At 44.6% G+C, this 13,848-nt stretch overlaps 1 protein-coding gene across 7 annotated transcripts in view; it reads right to left on the bottom strand.

The window, feature by feature from the left end:
- Positions 1-13,848, bottom strand: part of NVL (nuclear VCP like) — a 46,165-nt gene that overhangs the window by 7,250 nt on the left and 25,067 nt on the right. For 5 of the 7 annotated variants that reach the window (XM_036354910.1, XM_036354912.1, XM_036354914.1 and 2 more), the window contains 4 exons: positions 13,586-13,705; positions 11,805-11,904; positions 2,970-3,076; positions 848-924 (listed from right to left, as the gene is read on the bottom strand). In XM_036354910.1, coding sequence (XP_036210803.1) covers positions 848-924; positions 2,970-3,076; positions 11,805-11,904; positions 13,586-13,705 — 404 coding nt within the window. Of the gene's footprint in view, positions 1-847; positions 925-1,741; positions 1,936-2,953; positions 3,077-11,804; positions 11,905-13,585; positions 13,706-13,848 lie in introns of those variants that run through there. The other 2 variants (XM_036354913.1, XR_004975046.1) reach the window with 2 other exon arrangements.

Genomic DNA, 13,848 nt, shown 5'->3' with positions numbered 1-13,848 from the left:
ATCACAGTAGCAACATGACAGTGATGAAGTAGCCACGAAAATAATGTTATGGTTGGGTCACCACGTGAGGAACTGTGTTTAAAGGGCCAGGAGGTTGAGAACCGCTGCTCCAGTGGCTGTGTTCTTTGGCTGTAAGTTCACGTTGCTGAATGACAGACTCCTGAAGTTCTCAACAATGAAAACCCCGCCTCCGTCCACATTAGTTGGCCTTGACCTACAGGGACATCATGAACCCCAAGTATATTGTGGACAGTCAACAGAGCCTTTCAAATAAGCCAAAGACATCGTCCCCTAATAAGCTTGCTTCATTTCCTCCTGTATACTCAAACGGGAAAGTTAACCAACTTCCTTAAAAACATATGAAAAAAACCCAACACCACCAAAAACTACATCCACCACACAAATATGAGTGCTGAGGGCAGAAATGTTTCCCTTCCTGCGTTTACTACGGGCTGTGTGGATGCTCATGGTGGCTGTGCTGCGAAGTAAGTTCTGAGCCATGGAAATGAGCACAATCGCTTTTTCTCTTCGAAATGCTGAAGCACCTGGGTAATTTGGCAACAGGTCACAAATACTCCGAAGGACGGACAGATAGTATGTGAAGGGCAGCCGTGGTGGTCAGGGCAGCTGAGTAACAAGAGTCAACACATGAGAGGACCCCCCACTTCCGAAATTCCCCCTCGTGGGAGCTGCTTCTCTAAAAGGAAAGAGCAGGAAAGGGCCAGACCCTACACCAGGTGCCCCAAGGGATACCCGACTTAATCCTCCCAGCATCGCCCTTCTCCCTCATGTGACACACGAGGACACTGGGCCTCAGAGAGAACGAACTTGAGACTGAGATCCTTACGAATAGCAATCGCAGCGCTGGTCACCAGCAATCGCTTCCAGGCTGACATCTGTGTCCAGTGGGGGTTTGGTGCCATTCTGAGTGAGAGAGAAAAAACTGTTTGTCATTGAGGGTTCAATGACCGATACTTTTCCACACACAAGGTTCTTAATAAACAGCACTGGCTTCGTGACTAAATGAACATAACTGACTCCCGCAGCAGTGTTACAAGATTTTTACAAATTTCCAGTTTGAGAAATGAGGTTAAGAAGCCGGCTCCAAACCTGGGCAAGCTAAAGGCAACTTATGCTTAGGAAGTTTGAAGAATCTGTCTGCAGTTGCAAAAACAAAACATCACCAAGAACAAAATCACCAGCTCCATCTTCCCCAAGGTGAGGAAACCCACTTCCTGTGCTGATGAAACGTGGCCACGAAGTAAGCAGTGCTTGGTCTTGACGTGCGTATGTGCGTGGTTTCTGGCTGGCCGGGAAGGGAGAGATAACACTGCAGCCGGCCAGGAGCGAACAGCAGGAAACGGCTCTACAAGAACAGCCACAAGCCCTCCGCTGAATGTGTCCTTTCTCAGCCCTTTACCTAAACGCAACCCTGACTGTGGTGCCAATCCCCCTTTAGCTCCTACCAAGAGATGCTAGAAAGGACAAGTATCAGATCCGTCTCAGCACTCCAGCACTAACACAACGCCGTGCATGCACACAGGATGTGTTTAGTGACGTTTCTAGTTCCTCTCAGAGGCAAACAAAACAGCTTTTAGTGATTTAAAAGGTATGACATAAATGATAGGTTCGTGAGTATTTGCTTTATTATTCTGATTCATAACCTGCATATACAAAGACTATAGGCTTTGTAGTAATCATTACATTAGGAAATAAATAGCTTAAGAAGAAATATACACACAAAAAGAGAATATTTGCCATTAAGCTTCAAGGTAAGTGTAAATATTAGCACGGCGTTGCTCCAAGCAGGATGTGGATCAGTTCCAGCACCTCGTGCAGTCCATCACCTGCCTCTGGGCCCGCGCTCAGACGGGTCCCTCCTTCCTCCCAGCTGGGCACATTTAAGAATTTCATGAGCTGTACATCTGCTGGCTGCTATTATTTAAAAAAATTCAAATGTTCATCTAACACAGGCTCAAGAAACAGTTTTTCCTCATTCAATCCACTTTGACCCCGGAAATAATCACGGCAAAAATACTCTCCGGGAGACCTTAGGCAAACAGTCTTTGTGGTTTTTTTGGGGGGTGGGGGGTGTGTTTCATCCTCACCCGAGGATATTTCTCCAATGATTTTTAGAGAGAGTGGAAGAGAGGAGGAGAGACAGAGAGAGGGAAACATTGATATGAAAGAGACACATCGATTGGTTGCCTCCCACACACTCCCCAACCTGAGCTGGGGATCAGCCTGCAACCAAGGGACATGCTCTTCACCGGAACTGAACCCGAGACCCGTCAGTCTGCTCTAAGCGCTGAGCAAAACAGGCTAGGGCTGTCCCTTCCTCTCACCACCACATGCCCCCCCCCCCCCCCCCGATGTGTATAAAACTAGATGGCCAGACTGCATGACCCCTAAGGTTCCCTTGAATGTAAATGCTTTCAATTTAGTCAATTAACTCCAGGGTGGGAGGGTGGCATGGAGTTTTTTTATGAAAGCTCATGGAGTTGGATATTGAATGATATGTCCACGTTTTTTGTGCATGTATTACATTTTAATAAAAAGGTAAAAAAAAAAAAAAAAGAGGAAACAACATTGGACCAGAAATTAGAAGATCTGAGTTCTGGAGATGAAGAGCAGTGAGGGCTGCACAACAATGTGAATCCAGCAAGGCCAAGGAACTGTACACTCAACGATGGTTAAAACGGTACGTTTAAGTGGGAGTTTTGTCACTATTTTAAAGACTATACTATCTCAAAGCATCTGGGAGACATCAAATAACCTTTCTGGCTTCTGGGGTAAGGGTAAGTTTTAATAACATTTATAGGGAAAAATGAAAGACAGACTTGGGAGACAGAGGCTGGGCAAATACTTAAAGCTGCAGAACAGAAGGCGATTAGGCATCCTCAGTTGCTACTTGTCTGTATTTAAAATGAGAGAAACAGACACAAAAACATACCATCTCCTTCACTCACTTTTGTGATGGTTTTTAAGATGGTGAGACGATCTGCCGGGGGCGGCAAGCCCACGAAGAGGGTTTTGTCCAGGCGGCCTGGGCGCAGGATCGCAGGGTCAATGATATCTAGAGAAGAAGGGAGAAGGGAGACAGGAGTCTTAAAGAAATAGAACAGAGTCTTTAAAAAATATGTAATTAACACGAGAGATGGGAAGAGTATATTTTTTAAAAGGAAAAACTGATTAGACTTCATGAAAATGAAAGTTTCTCCTTAACAAAATAGGCTCTTAAGAAAGGGAAAAGCCCACTCCCCCCTTCCTGCCCAAACCTGCCTTCCTCCAGGATTCTCATCTCAGATAACGACCCCTGGCCGCCCCCCAAATATTAGGCAGGTTTCTCCTTCCTTCTAATGGGAGACACATGCTATCAAGTCTGCCTCCCATCACCTCGACCCTCAGTCAAGGCCAATGCAATGTCCTCCGTGAGTCTACCTGCCTCTCTCTGGGACCCCTTACAGTGCTGCCAGGATTACTTCCTAAAATACACATCCAATTCTCTCGACTCCTGCTCCCCACTGCAGACCGAAGCCTAACCTGTCAGTATCATGCTAGAGCATCGCCGGACAAGCATGTCTAGGGGTCACCTGAGTCTACAGGGCAAAGATCTCACACATTTTGGTCTCAGGAAACCTGTGCACTTTAAAAAATGATGAGGACTCCTTTGTAACCTTCCTGCCTTGCCCTTCCCTGCCCCCACTGTCCCTAGCAGCCACTATAGATTAGTTTGCATTTTCTAGAATTTTATATAAGTGGTATCATACAGTATGTATTCCGTCTGCTTTCTTTTACCCAACATAATTATTCTGAGATTTAGCTAAATTGCTATGTGCATTTGTACTTGATTCTTTTTTATTGCTGAGCACTATTCCACTGTATGGATACACCCCAATTTGCTTTTTAATTCTTCTGTTGAAGAATTAACATTTGGCTCAAGTCCACTTTGGGACTATGTGCTAAGAATACTCGTGAACAGGTCTCCATAATAGGCATTTGTGGGATGCAAAGCAGTATGGCTATATCACACTATAGGTGTATACTTAACTTTTCAAAATTGGGGATCGGGCTTAAGCTGGCAGGTGGACATCCCCCGAGGGGTCCTGGACTGTGAGAGGGTACAGGCTGTACTGAGGGACCTCCCCCAGTGCACGAATGTTGTGCACCGGGCCTCTAGTCAATGGTAAGAGAGAATCATGGATCAGCTGCCTCCTGCACACTCCACACTGGGATCAAGCCTGGAACCCCAGCATGTGCCCTTGACCGGAAATGAATGAGGAGAGACCATTCAGTCCACAGGCCGATGCTCTATCCCGTGAGCCAAACCGGGTAGGGCCCTGGAGTCAATCTTGATTCTACTCTCCAACATCCATATCTAATCCACTAGCAAATCCTGTCAACTCTATGACACAACATGTCTAGATTCTTTCTACATCCCCAGGCATCGCCTGGTACAACAAACAACATCTTGCACTTGGACTAGTGTTGTATTTCCTAACTGAATCCCTACATAATTGTGTCAGAGCCAAGATATCAATTCTTACATCTGCAATGAAAAAGTCACCAACAACCCCAAAGCTTTAAAGACAAAATGCATCACTCACAAATGAGACAGATGCCTGAAGAGGAACACCTCCTATCTCTTGATCAAGAAACAACCTCAATGTCCACCAACTGGTGAAGAAATAAAAGGCGGTGCAGCCACGCTAGGGAGAATTTTCCAGCAACAAAAAGGAGTGACGTGTCCACACGTTCTACAACATGGATGAGCCTGGGAGACATCACTACAGTGAAAGAAGCCAGACACTACAGCCCACATATTGTACGATTCCACGTGCATGAAATACCCAGAACAGGGAAATCTATGGAGACAGAGAGTAGATTAGTGGTTGCCCAGGGCTGACGGTGGGGGAAGGATGGGGAGTGGCTACTGACACAGATTTCTTTTTAGGGTGATGGAAATGTTCTAAAATTAGACTGTTGGGATGGCTGCACAACCCTGTAAGTATACTCAAAACCACTGAATCGTATATTTAAAATGGGTAAAAATTATGGAATACTGCATATGCCACTAAAGCTGATTTTTACAAAAATTAGATCTTCAGACGAATGAGACTCTCACTGTGCCAGTGAAAATTATTACAAGATCAGACAGCCTCATGAAACAGAAGTATAGCTCTCTATGATTCATTAAACAAATAGTTACTGAGTGCTACTATGTACCAGAGTACTCATAAGTCAGCAGAGGTGATGCCAGGGCCTAAGTTAATTTTAAAAGGGCAGTACTGTGCCAAAGGGTAAGACATACAGGCTTGACTATGGCATCTAGTCATTGGTCAACTGCCTTCAAGGAGCATTCAACCATAATCCAAAGCCATTCAGATTAGAGAGGTCAGGAGACAGTACATTTCACTTGGAAGTCAAGTGGCTAAATAATGAAATAAACCTTTTCTTTGTAAGTCATCCATACTTTCTGACAAATACTTATAGAGACTTTTTAATTGATTTTAGAAAGAGAGAGGAAGGGAGAGGATAAGAGAGCTAGAAACATCAATGATGAGAGAGAATCACTGCTTGGTTGCTTCCTGCATGCCTCACACTGGGGATCGAGCCTGCAACCCCAGCATGTGCCCCAGCGGGAATAGAACCCTGACCTCCTGGTTCATGGTCGCCCTCAAGCACTAAGCTATACCAGCTGGGCTGGACAGAGACCTTGAACTAGGGCTATCTCTCCAATATAAAAGTGCAAACCTAATCCTGGCCTGGAAGAAGCTTAGACATAATTTACTTATTACTTTTTTCAACTGAGCCATACACAGAAGGCAGAAACTCTTTCTAGATGCTGAAATGCTGCCGAAACAGACCCCTACCGAGTAGAAGGTAATGAGCTGGTGTAGCTGTCTGGGAGTGTTTTTAACCAGCTAGACAGGGAGTTAAATGGGAATAGGTAGTTTCTCAACCGAAAACATCCTTTAAGGGAGTTGGTATTCAAAGAAGGGAATGCAAAGGAGTGTGTGGGAGAGATTAAAACTAGGCCACCTGTGGTCTAGATGTGACTGTACAAGGAGCCTCATGCCCTTGGGCTGAGCACAGGGAACTGGTTTATTCCCAGAAGAGGGCGGTCACAGTTCTTCAGAACAAGCAGAGGTAGAAGGGGGAGGAGAGAGTCTTTTCATTTACTTTGTAAAAATCAGTACCTCAAAAATTAGAAAGAAAAATAAAGATACAGCTAGAAATAGGAGAAAAGAAGAAATTTAGAAGATCAATTCGGGAGGGTTTAAGATCCACCAAGTACTAAGCATATACATAAAACAAATGAACAAAAAGTCACATAAAAAGGACCAGAATGGCATGGACCTTTAAAGAGGAAAAAAATAAAAAGCAACACCTACAAATTATGGAAAAAAAAGTTTTCAATTCAAATTCTATACCCTGCCAGGATGCCAATCAATAATGAGAACAGAATAAAGATAATTTCAAATATACAAGAAGTCAAAAAAGTTACCTCCTGCATGACCTATCTTAGAAAAGCTGCTGAAAAATAAGCTCTAGCAAAATGAGAGAGTAACCAAGAGAGAGATAAGATCAGAAACAGAGGGCAAAGCAAAGCAGCGCAGGAAAGGTGACCCTGAAATGACCCGGCCTCAGAGGGTGGCCAGCCCAGATGGAGCTGGAGGGGGGAAGGCTCCAGAGGGAAGGCTCTAGATTAGAAACAAACAATCAAAGGAACACATCAGATGAAAAACAGGAACAGAGAAAAGAAAGCAAAAGAAAAATATTAGGGTTATTAAATTTAAGAATAACAAGGTCAAATGGAAAAGGAAACCCAATCACAGAATTATTCTTGGGGAGCAGAGAGAAATATTTAGTCATCAGTAATGTAAACACTGACTAGTGATTTAACTGAAGTTGTGATCAAACTACCTTCTATCTATATCATAAAAGGCCGTTACGGCGTCATGACCAAAGGAGCAGTGGCTCTTGCGGCAGAAGGCAGGGCGCGAGCTACTAGTGGCGTGTGTGCCGGGCCTCTAGTGTGTGTGTGTGTGTGTGTGTGTGTGTGTGTGTGTGTGTGTGTATGTGTACACACACACACACACACACACACACATAAATAAGGCTAATAAGCAAAATGTACCCTTGGGAGTTGGACCAGGAGACCGAATGCTCGCTGTGATGTGTGCTGACCACCAGGGGGTGGCATGGAATGAAGGAAGGCCCTGGCCGGCAGCCGGAAGGCCCCAATCCGCCCTGATTGCCGGCCAGGCCTAGGGACCCTACCTGTGCACAAATTTTGTGCACCAGGCCTCCAGCATTAAAATATTAGGAGGACAGAGCGAAGAGAACAGAGGTATGGTGAGGGTGAGGGGGTAGAGAAAGGGTGAACACAAGATAATGATCTTCATCTACCTTAAAAAGAAGTTAATGGGTAGTGTGTAACATTGGTGAGAAGGAGCCATTTGAACATATTATTTGAAAATATGGAGGAAATACAGAAGAAATAGCTCAAGGAGTTTACAAGTGGTTGCCTCTGGGCAGGGGATGGGGAGAGGTGGGACAGAGAACAGTTTTGTTATAGGTTTTGCAGGGTCATTTGATTTCCCTGAGTCGGTTTATCTTTTTCATGCCATTCACTAATTGGATCTAAAACCACGAAGACTTGTTATGCCCATTCTCTTAGGGAGTTAGTCAATTCACAGGAACTGAGTCACACAGAATAAGCAGTGTTGAAACCTGCTCATAACCCTCCTGTGTCTTCCCATCATGGCAGGCTAGAATCCACACCCCTTATTGCGACATAAAAGGCCCCAAGCACCTCTCCATCACTGTCCCCACCACTCATTCCACTCGGGACTCACTGGCCCTCTTGCTGTTCTCCAAAAAAGGCCAAATCTGTTCTCACCTCGGGCCTTCACGCGTCTTGTTTGCTCTCTCCCTGGAATGCTCTTCTCCCAGATTTCTGTATGGCTTAATCCTTCACATTATTTGGATTCATGAAATAATCACTGTCACTTCTGACGAAGCCTCCCAGGCCCATGGAGTCTAAATTAGCATTCCTCTCCCCAACCGCCAATCATTCAGTACCCTCCTACCCTGTTTTACTTTATTTCTCTGTCTATTATTTCTCCTGTGTTTCCCAGCCTCATATGACAATATGTGCAGGCAAAGAATTTTTCTGAATTAACCTCTGAAGTATTAACCTTTGAATTCCCAAAGCTCAGCAGAACCAGGCATATACACTTGATCAACGAGAGAGTCAGTTTTCTCAGAGGTAATTCCTACTTCCTCTTCTTTGGAATCTGGGCTTTCCTGTCACTGTCCTGACCAACAGAGTTTGCCCACCCTGGGCCTTGCCTTTAGGAGGAAGGGCAGCCCCCACTCTGGTCTCCTGGGACCAGCAGTCATGTGAGCAGTCAGAGTACTCAGAGAGCCATGCTCATGGAAGCCCGAGCCACACGGGAGGTCTTGGAAGATGACAGTGTGGGGGAGAGACATGCCAAGGGACACCAAGGCACCAGACACGAGTAAGAAGCCCCCTTGGTAGGGGTTCTCTGGCCCAGCTGCTCCAGCTGATGGTACAGGGGTCAGAGCTGAGCCACCTGGACAAGCCCTTCCTGGATTCCCGACCCACAAAACTGTGAGCAAAGTAAAAATGGCGATTTTACAGCACTAAGTACCGCAGGAGTCTGTCAGTCAGCAGTAGCTGACCAGAACATCAGGCAAGAAGGGATTTCTTAAAGCCAAGTAGAAAACAAGTGATAAACCATCCAACCAGAATGTCACAGCAAAGTGTACAACAGAACAGAATGGCCAATAAGCATAAATGCAAGTGAAAAAGATCTAGAACATCTATTTGCAAACGTGAGCAGGCCTTCAACGCAATGGGGTTTGTTCGATTTGGGGGAAAAGGGATGAGTAAGGTGCAATGGACAGGAAGACAATACTCAAGGTCACTGGAAAGGACAAAACACATGATGATTCCACACAATGATTCATCTGTCATTCGTATCGCTGGTTAAACTCAACACAGACTATTATATTCAGTTCTGGGTTTTACAACTAAGTAGAATCTGGAGCACTGTAAAGAATTCCAAGATGAATAGAGAGACCACAGGGAAAAACCCATGAGGAAAGGTAATGTACCTGGACTGTTTTGAAGGAGAGGATTTAAGTAAAACTCAGTGACGCTGAATATTTTCTAACTAGAGGCCTGGTGCACGAAAATTCGTGCACTGGAGGCGGGGAGGGGGTCCCCTCTGCCCGGACTGCACCCTCTCGCAGTCCAGGAGCCCTCAGGGGATGTCCGACTGACGGCTCCCCAGGGCCTAAGCCATCAGTTGGACATCCTTAGTGCTCACCAGCCTTCAGCCCGGCTTGTGGCTGAGCAGCACTCCTCCTGTGGGAGTGCACTGACCACCGTGGGGCAGCTCTGGGCCTGCCCCCTATTGCCCCTCCACTACTGCTGGTCGCCGCAGTCCCCAGATTGCCGTCCCCTCCCTCTGCCTGCTGGCACCTGCCTTTGCTGGCCTGGCACCACCTGCTTGCTGGCCCTGCCTGCCACTGACTGGTTGTTCCGCTGTTCGGTCAATTTGCATATTATGTTTTTATTATATAGGATAATCTACAGAGATTACACTAAGTTTTTACATTAAGCAAACATGACCAATAATGAGCGCCGGTACACAGAATATGTTATCTAAACATCAGACCAAAGACTCTCTACTTGAAATCTGCTACAAAGCTGTGTATCTACTTTGGAAATGTAGGAGGTGATTCTGTCCAAATCTGAGGGACTTTCAAGCTTTCTTCTAGGAAAGCTGTGATTTTATGACCTAATGACTGTTCCTACTGCTATTACCACAAGTGCTGGCGACAATGATGATAATACTAAATAGCTACTTGCCACACACCGTGGTAGATTGCTAATATCACTTCACCTGACAATTAGGTATTATTATCTTCATTTCAGAGATGAGACATGATGGTTAGCAAGATGAAGTAATATATGCACAAGATTAATGTGGTACAATAAAAGATAATTTGATCTTTGCCCCTGGTTCTTGGCATACTCCTTCAAAAATCCTTGGAATTTCCCGAGTTAGGAGTCTTTGTTATGCTAATGAGATGACTTGGCCGGTACCAAGATAACCTCAGGATGGGGATAGTTACCAGAAAGACCAAGTGATGAGAGGGTTGGAACTTGGACCAAGACCTCTGGGGAGGCAGGGGGAGCTGAAGACTGACCTCCACCACAGGCCAGTGACTCAGTCAACCATGGCTACAGTACACAGCCCTCATAAAAGCACTGCATCCAAGCTCAAGGGGGCGGCCCAGTTCATGAACACAGAGGATGATGGGTCCTGACTCCATGGAGAGAGGGCACTGAAACTCTATACGCCCTCCAAGACCTACCTGTATGGGTGGGTGTCCCTTATGATACACTGTCACTGTAAATACAGTGCATTTCTGAATTCTATTAGTTGTTCTGGTGAATTGCTGAACTTGAGGGGGGTCATGGGAATTCTCAAATTTGTAGCAGGCTGATCAGAAATGTGAGTGCCCTGGAGATAGCACTGAGGCTGCCTCTGAGTGGCGGCAGTTCTGTAGAGGACTGACTCCTTAACTTGCGGGCCTGACACTAACTCCAGGTGGTGAGTCAGAACTGACTTAAAATCTACTTCTCTGGTGGTAGACCAGTTTGGGTTGAAACACAGCAGTTACTAAGATATGAAGTGCTGTAACCAGGACTCAAACCTCGTTCTGTCTGATTCCAAAGAGAGCATTTCATTATTACAAGAGTCAAAGTATAAACCATAACAACTTCCGATTTTTCATTTTATAATAAAATGGCATATAATTCATGAAGGTTTTGAGTTTCCATGGTAACTTACATGAAAAACTGTATCAGCTTGACAACTGATAAAGTCCATTTAAGGAATTAAATTACCCTATCACTGCTATCAGAGTTAACACAAACATCAATAGGGGCAGCTATGACACAGTGGCTCATAGGGATGGCAAGGAATTAAAGAATGTGAAGACAATTTAGGATCCAGAGTAAAAGCCACCTCTAGCACCTCTGAGGTTCTGAGCCTTTTTCTAAATCCTTCATTGAGTGCTTAAGCTCGTAAACTATTTTAAACACTAGTTAAACACAGGTACAGGGACATGGTTCCAGTATAAAATCTTAAAAACCTATCTTCAACCTTCAGATACAAAGAAAAGAGTCTCATTGCTGCTTCCTATCAGCTTGAGAGAAACCACAGGACACAAATTCAGATTCCTGTTTCTGTGGTCAAAAGTGCAAGTTACGCCAAAACCGGTGTGGCTCAGTGGATAGAGCGTCGGCCTGCGGACTGAAGGGTCCCAGGTTCGATTCCGGTCAAGGGCAGGTACCTGGGTTGCGGGCGCATCTCCAGTGGGAGATGTGCAGGAGGCAGCTGATGGATGTTTCTCTCCCATCGATGTTTCTAGCTCTCTATCTCTCTCCCTTCCTCTCTGTGAAAAATCAATAAAATATATTTAAAAAAAAAAAAAATTTAAAAAAAAAAAAAAAAAGTGCAAGTTACACCAAAGAAAGAAAAGTGTACGTTACACGTGTTCCCTGCCAACAAGAGAACTTTCTGAGCAGCAACACCGAAAACAAAACAAACCAAAACTCATGAAATCCAGGCAATACTGCGTCTTCTCTATAGCTTACATAAAAGCTTTCTAAGGCTTTATTTTAACTTATGAACCCTCCTAGTTATTCCTTGACCAGGGTGTATGTAAACTGTATGTTTTTGAATGCTTTGTCTTACCTGGCCTGTTAGTGGCTGCCATGATGAAAACCTGCTGACGCGTTTCCAGACCATCCATCTCTGTGAGGAGCTGATTCACCACTCGGACGCTTGCCCCTGTCTAAAAAGAAACAAACACAGCTCCATCAGCCCCCAGTAAAAAGAAAAATCCATCACCAATTTTATTTCGCCTTATAAAATAATACACTTGCTCATTTCAATGTTTGTCAAGAGATAACAATGATCATTTCCTGACTAGTTACTGTACAAGCACTGGACAAAACATGTTCTCATTCCCATGGTTCCCCAGCAAACCTTTTTAAAAAAGATATATTTGTATTGATTTCAGAGAGGAAGGGAGAGAGAGAAAAATATTAATGATGAGAATCATCACTGATCGGCTGCCTTCTGCAGGACCCTACCAAGATTCGAGCCTGCAACCTGGCATGTGCCCTGACGAGGAATCGAACCGTGACATCCTGTTTCGTATGTTGACGCGCAACCACTGAACCACACCAGCTGGGCAATCCTCTTATTTTATCCACAGTTTCGATAGGAAATTGTGAATGAGAGAGGATGTTATTTGTCCATGGTCTCACAGCAAGATAAGGGCAGAAACGAAACTCAAACTCAGATTTATCTGGCTCCAAAGTCTATGCCTCTTAGTTATTCAAGGATCTAAAAGCCACAACAAATTTCCTTTTGGACAAATCTAGACTGAACTTTTGAATGCCAGACCAGATTTCCTGGGATATCAGATGCCTCATCTAGGACACTGGGTCTTTTTCTCTTTTCCTTGAAGTATCCAGCACACGTGCCACTACCTCAGGGCAACACCCGAGAGAAAAGTTCTGGGGGTTGGTCAACGGGGACAAATCAGCGGGACAGAAGTGCAGTGTTTGCCTCTGGACTCCACACAGACTTTAGGACATGACAGCTGGCAGGCAACAGGAAGGACCTCTGCCCGGGGCACTGACATCACTATCGGACGAGGCTGCAATAAGCATATGCTGCGATGCCACTGATGACTACTGGATGAGGAACAACATTGCTTTGCTATGAATCACATTTATAGTCATCAGGTTTTGTTTTTTCAACTATTTAATGTTTCTGGGGATTCTTGAGTAAAAGGAGCCACTGAATAAATGTTTCACTAGGAGCCACTGAATAAATGTTTCACTACCTACGAGAACATATACAGAATAATTATGTGAAAAGAAACCACAAAAACATGTGCTCTCTATGCTTCCAATTCTTACGTAGCAATCTTCCTGATAACAGCTGTTTCCAGACACTCTGGGTACTGAAATTTCCAAGAACTATGACTCAGCATAGCAATGCAAGTGGCAGTCAATGCCGACCAAGTTTTATCTTCCCCAGAGTGTAATGGTGCTGAGTCTGTGCACATTACCTGGTCCTATTGTGAGTGCGTGTCTTAAATTACATTTTCTCCTGCCTCAAGAACTCATTTAAACTGGAGAATCTTAAGATTACAAGGCAAACTTTTCAAAATCAGTCTCATTTCCAGTCCCAGCTACTCATTTGTGTGAATCCGATATGTGTAACGAAACTAACATACTAAAAACAGAACAAAACAGGATACAAGGTTAATAAAAATGCAACTGCTGTCCCTCAGTCCTGATTTCAAATTACTAGGTTACTTCGCAAAAAGAGTCCCAATGTTCTCGAGGAATGACTTTACAAGAACTCCTAGAGCTTTACAGAAACTTTATAAAAACTTGTTTAAAAAGGTCTGTGGTGCTCAAAAAGAGATCTGTAAAGGACGACTCGATGACAGCTACCTCTCGGTCTGATCTTCGAGGGCATAAGGCATCCACTTCATCAAAGAAGATCACACAGGGCGCTGAGTTCTTGGCTCGCTGAAAAACCTGCCGCACAGCACGCTCGCTTTCACCGACGTACTGAGCACACAGACAGGAGACAAACGGAGAGACAGTTGAACTTAGGGGTTCAAGCCAAATTACAGTAAAACCAGTTTTAAATGACATTTGTACGTCAGAGTCCAAAAACGTATCAGGTTCATAGGCAACTACTGGTATTTGCC

Source organism: Myotis myotis, unplaced genomic scaffold (genome assembly GCF_014108235.1).
Source record: "Myotis myotis isolate mMyoMyo1 unplaced genomic scaffold, mMyoMyo1.p scaffold_m19_p_21, whole genome shotgun sequence".
NCBI classification, from domain to species: domain Eukaryota; kingdom Metazoa; phylum Chordata; class Mammalia; order Chiroptera; family Vespertilionidae; genus Myotis; species Myotis myotis.
The sequence above is the reverse complement of the archived record's forward strand: the minus strand, read 5'-3'. Positions and strand labels throughout refer to the sequence as shown.